This window comes from Abrus precatorius, unplaced genomic scaffold, assembly GCF_003935025.1.
Source record: "Abrus precatorius isolate BTA unplaced genomic scaffold, Abrus_2018 Scaffold7, whole genome shotgun sequence".
In the NCBI taxonomy this organism is placed as follows: Eukaryota; Viridiplantae; Streptophyta; class Magnoliopsida; order Fabales; family Fabaceae; genus Abrus; species Abrus precatorius.
This window is the reverse complement of record NW_020874417.1, coordinates 7,013,506-7,021,203: the sequence shown is the minus strand read 5'-3', so window position 1 is coordinate 7,021,203 and position 7,698 is coordinate 7,013,506. Positions and strand designations below refer to the sequence as shown.

Sequence of the window (7,698 nt, the reverse complement as noted above, 5' to 3'; positions counted from 1 at the left end):
TGTACAATGATATTGATATTTAAAGGGAATTCAACAGTTTGTCAAATAGCTCACATACTCCAGAAATCTTTTCTTAGCTTATTCCAATAAGCTTCTCAGATATAACTTATTAAATAAGTTTTTTTTTTTTTTTAATCTTATTCTATTATGTTTCACAATCAAATTTATGTCACAAGTTCTTACGTGAAAAAAACTTATGGAATAAGTACTTAAATATGTTGTTTACCCAAATGCAATCGTCAATATTGTGCAGTAGATGCTGAAATGTTTCTGATATTATAGGAATGCTAGAAATTATTTAGTGAATTGGAATTATATTTTAGAATTTGAGTGTTTGTTTTGTTTGTTTGTTTTTTAAGGATGTGAAAGAGTGTAAGTGGGTGATGTTTTATTTGTAGGTTTCACCAAGAATGGACCAGCCTACAACTAATGTGGACCTTGAGCATGAGAAGATTGAAGATGAGAAAGAAGGAGGTCCCTTGTTGCATTGTGATCTTTGTGATACAGAATTAGTTCACAGATTGGCTCAAATGTTGATGCCAGCGTTAGCCTGTGCCTGTGTTGATAACACAACAGGAGACCCTTTCAAGTCTCCGGGTTCGGTGGCTGTTGATTTGAGAAAGGAAATGATAGATTTTGTTACCCAAAAAAGTGAATCGTTCATTGCTGAGTCTGTTATCTTAGAAGGAGACCCAGAAGGTGGAGTGTTGGATCATCCTTTTGATATCATTTCCTATTTTGTTGATGAATTTGCAAATTCCAAGAGGAATTTGTTGAGCCAGGTTTCAGGATGGCTACTAAGTGACTTGAGAGAGGACAAAATAGATGATTTTGTTCAGGAGATGGGAATGAATGGTTTTTGGTCACTGGATAGAAGAGAAGCAGATGCAAAAACTTGGCTCAAGAATGTTGACTTCAAGAACTTATTTCATTGTAGCATGAGTTTTAACAATGCACAAGATCTTGCCAACCATGTTGATGATTGCAACTTTAGATCTATGATTTGCTCAAATGAGGGATGTAATGCAAGGTTTAGTGCTTGTCATTTGAAGGAGCATGATTCAAATTGTCCTTTCAAGATAATTCCATGTGAACAAAAGTGTACAAATAGCATTATGAGACGCGAGATGGATAGGCACTGCATAACTGTTTGTCCAATGAAGCTTGTGAATTGTCCTTTCTATGCAGTGGGTTGTGGATCAGCTATTGCCCAATCTATGATTGAAAAACATTTTTCAGATGAACTTCAATCTCACTTATTGCACATACTCAATAGCATCCACAAGAAAGCAGCAGATGAAGATCTTAAACGACGAGTAGAGCAAATTGTACAGGTTAGTCAACAATCAACATAGACCATAATGACTCCATAATGTTATTCGGTGTTTTAGTGTAAGAAAAATACTTCCATGGTTGAAATTCAGCACTTGAAAAAATACTTCCATAATGACTCCATTATTTTTTTATTATTTTAAGCAGAAAATTTGTTAGAAACATTCTAAATACTTGAAGAACTGAGGGACTGTTAAAGGAAAATTGTGTCATTTATATAAATGAATGAGGGTCGATAAACCAAAGTTAATTTTGAATGTAGGGCCACCAAACTATTTTCCAACTTTTTTTGGTTATTTATTTACAAACATGATTCATAATAGAATAATATGGCGTTGTGCGATCCATATACCGCTCCACTTAGTGAGAAAAGACTCAATTGTTGTATTAATGTATTCATAGACCTCATTAAAATTTTTCAAGGCTCACTTTTCATTTTGAACTTTTGTTATCAAATATCCTCTTCATTATGTTTCAGTTTCAAAAAAGGTCTGAGACCAAATGTGGGGAGGTGTGGAGGGTAGGTTTAAGTTATTTGTATGAGTTTCTAGCTATAAAATTCCTTTTGGTCATTTTCTCCGCCAACATACTATAAACCTGATTGTCTCTTTTGGCCTCCTATTGTTCTCTTATTTCTTTTGTTTAATTTCTGCTGATCTTAAGCTTAATTGTAATTTAAACCTTCTCAATGATGCACCACTATCTGTTGCTTGGTATACATTCTGATGAATATACCCCCCCTCCCAAAAGAAAAGGTAAAAAAGAGATACAAGGTGTAGCAATAGTAATAATCTGATAATATTAATATTATTTTTAAAACATTACGGAGCATCTTGCACTAAACATTTTGGTTGCCGCTATTCATATACTTTATGTGAGTGTGATATTATGCTTTAGTTATTTGTGAACAGTTCATGAGATCTAATTCAATCAGTTATTTCCTAAGAATTCTGCTTTCAGTATCTAATTTCTGCTGGATTTCCACTTTGTATTTTAGTTTACTGTCAAAAATACTTTTAAGTAAACATGTCACTAACAAGTGTTTGAGGGAACAAATTTGGTTTTTTATCCTATCCCTTGATGGAGCATGAAATTGTAAACTTCTATAATTAATTTCCATTTATCTTCCCTTAAATTTCTTGGTATGATAGGCATCATCAAGCAGCAGGTTAGCAGAGGCTAAGGATGTAAGATCTTTTAAAAATATTGTGAAGGATCTTGAAGCTAAACTAGGGCCTCTTGAAGTGAGTGTCAAAGTGAAAACTAGTGCAGAAACAGTTGCCAACAATGAAGACAGTAGCACCAAAACAAAGGGTGTTGAGCAGCACACACAAGCTGAAGGGAGTGCCATCTTGGATAAGACTTGTACAGAGAATGCTATCAACAATAAAAATAGTGAGCATAAGGAAAGTGGAAAGCAAGGGTAATACATCATTATTTTCCTTAGTAACAAGAGGAATATTAAGGAAATCTTGTTGTTGTTGTAGGAGAATATAGTGTTACTTTATTAAAAATAATAATTCTAAATTCTTTACAACATCTTTCTAAATTTCTCTTTTACTGAAGCATTTTTTTATATATATTTTAAGATATTAAATGTTTTTATTTATATATTTGTATTTAATAGTTATTTTATAAAGTGGTAGAATGATTATTAAGGAGATATCATCTTAGGAGGTTCAAATTACGCTATAAGTGGCAACAGGGCATTCAAACTCAGAAAGTGGGAAAATTTTTTATGATATGTTCTTTTATATGTAAAATGAGTAAAATGTTTTTTTTTTTTTATAAAAACATTTTTTATTTAAAATTTTCATACAATATTTCTTATAAAAAGTATTAAAATTATGTTATTTAAATAATTAATTTTATAAAATATTAAAAAGGGTGTAAGTATTAGTGAAAGTGTAATAGGAAAAAAAATTATCCTAATGTTTTCTAACCCATTGATTAATAATTTAAACTATGAAAATAGAATATGATAATTTGACGGGATAAGTTATCATGTTATTCAATAAACTAAAAAATAAAATAGGATATGGTAAGTTATCCTGCACTGACCACTAAAGAAATCATAAATACTTAAAAAATTAAAAGCATAAAATTTAAGTTATATTGGGAGATGAAATTATAAATGTAAAAAGTGGCAAAGAAATTAAATATTAATGTTTGGATAGGAAAATAGAGAGGAACCAAATAAAGGAACAAGAAAAAAAAAAGTGTGAAATAGAGTAAAAAGATTTGATATTTTTTCTTGTTGAAGCTCCATATATTTATTTTATTGTAAGCAATTATGTTCATGTTAATTAAGATAAATAATTTTACGCTAATTGATCAACATGCTTGGTGTAAAGATTTATTGTTTAAATGAGTTGAAATAAAGAAATTCTTCACTTGTTTAAACGTGTAAAAGAAAGTAAAAAAATAATTAAATTATATTAAAATAAAAAAATAATAATCCAAATATGAAATTTTTTTATGATAATATTTTAATTTTTAATTTTTATAGTATAAAAAAAACCATCCTTTAACTTCTCTCCATTTGTTCGACTTATTTTTAGATTCACTTAAATATTTTATTAACTCTTTTACATTATTTCTAAACAACCTAAATTCACTTCTAGTTTCTTTTCTTCTCTTATTTTTTCACCTCCAACAAAACACACTAAAAATTTAAATGTCTATTACTATTTAATCTATCTACAACTTAGTATATATCATCATCATGTTAATATTACATTATTTAACTGTTAAATTAATAAAAATTAATGTTTATAAAAAAAATATATTAAACAACTTTAAGAAGAGTTGATCGAAAAGGCTTTCTCCTCAAAAGTTAGAATAGAGACTCCCCCTCAAAGTTCTAACGCAGTTGATTCTAATACTTGGCAACAAATTAATACATGTGTACCATAAGAAAAGAAAAAGCAGTGAAATCATAATTAAACCATGAAAAAGGGGCTTCAGTTGAATAAAGAATTAAGAAACCTCGTTATTGCAGAGTTCTACAACATAGAGATGATTAAATAAGCAAAGGATGAATGCCAATACGACTAAAGCTGGGCAAAAGAAAAACAAAAAAAAGCAAGTTCCCAATAAATTTCTCCCAAAAATTTAAAGAATCTCTCCCAATTTAGAAACATTTTCTAAAACTAAAGAAGCATAGCATGAGTTGTTTCTATAGTCCTTCATAAATATGCAAACTCAAAACACAGCAATAAACTCATTTAAGAACGAACTCCCTTAAGGCTAACCATGCGAGAAGATACCTCCGCCTGAGATCCCCTCAACGCAGAAGCACCTTTATAACGTGATCTCTGATGGCCTGAACCTGTTCGCTCCCTCGAATACCCACTTCCAGTGCCTTGCCCAAATGCCAATGCCCTTCCACCACCCCTCCCAGTTCTGCTTTTCCTTGACTGAGAATATGACAACTCTTGCCACCTATTACCTGAAACAACTGCAGCAGAAACATGGTCCTGTGCCATTCCTGTTCTTGTCTCTGTTGCTCTCTCATTGCTCTCTGCAAGGATACATAATTTCTCTGTCAAGTCGAATGCCAAAGCCTGCACTCTAGAATGCCCAACATCTTGGAAAACAATGCACCCAGTTGGCTGGTCCCAGCTAGCATCAAGCTCTTCGTTCATCATCATTCTGCTAACTATGCTATGTGTTTCAGCAACAGAAAGATCAAACATTTTTGTGAGATGATCCAACCTCAAAGAATCATAAGACGAGGAAAAGGTAAAGAGGTAAGTCCTCAGTGCCTCTTGCTTGATTTTGCCCTTTAGCATTTCAAGCACTTTATCGCTATTTCTGACGAATTTCCATACATGGATAGATCCAATGATATCAAAAGCTTTGTTGAAGTCTCCCTTGCTAAGAAGAACCTTTGTGGCAGCCATAACATGATCTCTCACATTTTCAGGAGGACCAGTGAATGTTTGTTTCTGGCTAACTTCAAGTAAGCGGCAGAAATTCTTGCTGATGATCTTGCGTTTTGCATCATGGGCATTGGCTGCAATGTTAGGGACTTGAAGCAACATAGCACATATAAGATGCACTGCTTCGAGGAGGTCGAGATTTATGTGCATATGATATGGCATTTGACGCCTTCTTTCCAACCTTTCTTGTTCTGGGGTCTTCTCATGATAACGATTTTGTGACACACCTTGTGCAAGCAACTCCTTCACCCTTCCACCAGAATAAAGTTCAGTGAGACAACCATGTGACTCAGAAATGAGCCCAACCCGAAAAGCACACAGACCCAGTTGTGCCATAGCTCTGTTAAAAAGTATCTGTGTTGAAATGTCCATGAGTTGAACACTATCTTGCAAATGGCTCATAAGCAGCAAATCACGTGCTACACTGAACTCATCAGCAAGAGCATGGTGATATATATCACAAAGCATTGCCCGTGCTTTAGTGCGCTCATCTCCATATTTGTATATAAAGGATACCAATATATCCATTAGGGTCCTACTATTCTCAGGAAAGGTGGGTTTCCGTGACACAAGTGAAGGAGTAACAACAAATGCTGTTGGTATCCTTGTTTCTTCAAATCCTTTAGGGTCATCTCCATTATCCTCATCTTGAGTCATCTCAGCTAATTTTCTCATGGCATCATAAACCTCTTGTGGTTTGTAGTAAACAAGTTCTACCCTCCTTAAGGCCACCTTAGAAGCTGCTTTGAAATTTCCAATGCTTTCAAGATATTCCTGAACATTCTCAGCAAGGACAAGAAACATGGGCTCATCCCTCAGTCTCTCAACATATTCACGAGTGTGAGGATCTATGCACTGGAGACTCTTGAAAAACTCAGAATCTATTCTTTCTATGAATGCAACTAAGTTACCCCAAACCCGAATTGGTCCACTGTGGTCTGACCCTTTTTGAGTTTCCTTCTCATCAGGTTCCACTGAATCATCAACCACTATGTTTGGGTACTGCACTAGAATATCAAGAATGACTAGCATGTTCTGCACACATTTTTTCCACACATTTATAGGCATGTGGCCACTAAGACCAGGATTAACATCAAACTGAGCAGAAATCACACTGAAAAGAATTTCCAGTTTCTGTGAAGGTGTTTTTGCAACTTTTGTTAAGAAGGAAAGCTGCTCAACCAGTTCGAATCTTCCTGTTCCCTTCCTACCCCTAGCTGCTACAACCTCTTTGAATTTCTTGTTAACTGCGTCCCAAGTGATCTCTCTAGGGTCTTTCATAAATTGTCTATCCAAAAGTCTGTCTTTCTTGCTAAGCTTTTGGTCCCAGGGTGTTTCGCTGCTATCTTGCTTCTCATCTTCATAGCGAGAACCTTCAGAATCTGATTTTGCTCCTGTAGCTTTTAGCTGCTCTGGTTCAATAATTTCATCTTCAGATTCATACTCTTCTTCTGTTTCCTCTTCATCTTTTTCCTCCTCACTCTCAGGATTCTCCCTAAATTTAATGATCAAGTCCTCATATTGCTTATTATTTTTCTTCAATTTCTGCTTCATTGAGTTCAGGGCTTTAGCATTGCTACTACTCATTTTCTTTTTGGCATCCTTATTTGACAAAGCCTGAGCTAAGAAGTCCTCCAATATCACAATTGCCTTTATATAAAGACTCGGCACTTTCTCAGATTCAATAACACGCATCACTTTCTCGAGTTGCTTGTTGATCTTGTCAAAGCTTTCTTGCAAGCTCACCCAATCATTAATCTTTATTGCATTCTTCATTTGATTAACAGTTGAAGACATCTCCCCAAACCGTTTGTCTTTTGCTGACCTCACAACACGCCTTTGGCCATCAGAGTCATCACTGTCACTAGCATTATCCCTCAAGTATCTGCTAGTAACAGCTTCGCTAGCAGATTCCCCCACAGTAGTCTCAATCTCATCATCATAGTCACTCTCCTCCTCAGAGTCACTACCACCCTATTGTTGAAAATAAAATGTTTTAACACAGATCAATAACATTATCTACAGTCAAATGGAAAAAGAACCCACATTAATCAGATATTAAAGCATATGTTAAAGACCTGGGTCCAAAATTTAGAAGACATTCTTCTTAGAAAGTTCAAATCAGCAGATCAGTAAGATCAAGAGAATCTGCAGTACATAAAAACAAAACATTAAACTACGAGGGGATCATTACAGTACATAAAAACCATGAATTACAGTGTCAATTCAAATTGGACATAACAAACTGCTAAAACGACAACTTTGTGTCACCACCACTTTTACCAAGTTGTGTTCTCCCGTTATTCTTTGTTCAAACCAGACCATAAAATCTTAATACACAACCAAAGTTTATAAAATAAATAAATAAATTTGATGCAACCAGATTCATATAAAAACATCTTACACAAGAGCAGTGTATTAA

General features: G+C 34.1%; 2 protein-coding genes across 2 annotated transcripts; one reads left to right on the top strand and one right to left on the bottom strand.

Annotated features, from left to right (window-relative positions):
• Positions 1-410: 410 nt before the first annotated feature.
• Positions 411-2,759, top strand: LOC113871393. The gene is made up of 2 exons (XM_027508487.1): positions 411-1,334; positions 2,484-2,759. Exons 1-2 carry the CDS (start codon positions 411-413, stop codon positions 2,757-2,759), a joined length of 1,200 nt encoding a protein of 399 aa, XP_027364288.1.
• Positions 2,760-4,559: 1,800 nt separating this feature from the next.
• LOC113873558 (eukaryotic translation initiation factor 3 subunit C-like) lies at positions 4,560-7,378 on the bottom strand. Its single transcript, XM_027511717.1, has 2 exons — positions 7,355-7,378; positions 4,560-7,250 (listed from the first exon to the last, which is right to left on the bottom strand). The coding sequence occupies exons 1-2, from the start codon at positions 7,376-7,378 to the stop codon at positions 4,560-4,562; spliced, it is 2,715 nt and encodes a 904-aa protein (XP_027367518.1).
• Between the last annotated feature and the right edge of the window lie 320 nt (positions 7,379-7,698).

What these genes read in the sequence shown, in the direction of transcription:
- LOC113871393 (XM_027508487.1), top strand. Translation starts at nt 411, where the DNA reads ATGGACCAGCCTACAACTAATGTGGACCTTGAGCATGAGAAGATTGAA. An exon ending in GAGTAGAGCAAATTGTACAG is followed by an intron (nt 1,335 to 2,483) that starts GTTAGTCAACAA and finishes TTGGTATGATAG; the next exon opens with GCATCATCAAGCAGCAGGTT.
- LOC113873558 (XM_027511717.1), bottom strand. Translation starts at nt 7,378, where the DNA reads ATGTCTTCTAAATTTTGGACCCAG. An exon ending in CTTCTAAATTTTGGACCCAG is followed by an intron (nt 7,251 to 7,354) that starts GTCTTTAACATA and finishes TTTCAACAATAG; the next exon opens with GGTGGTAGTGACTCTGAGGA.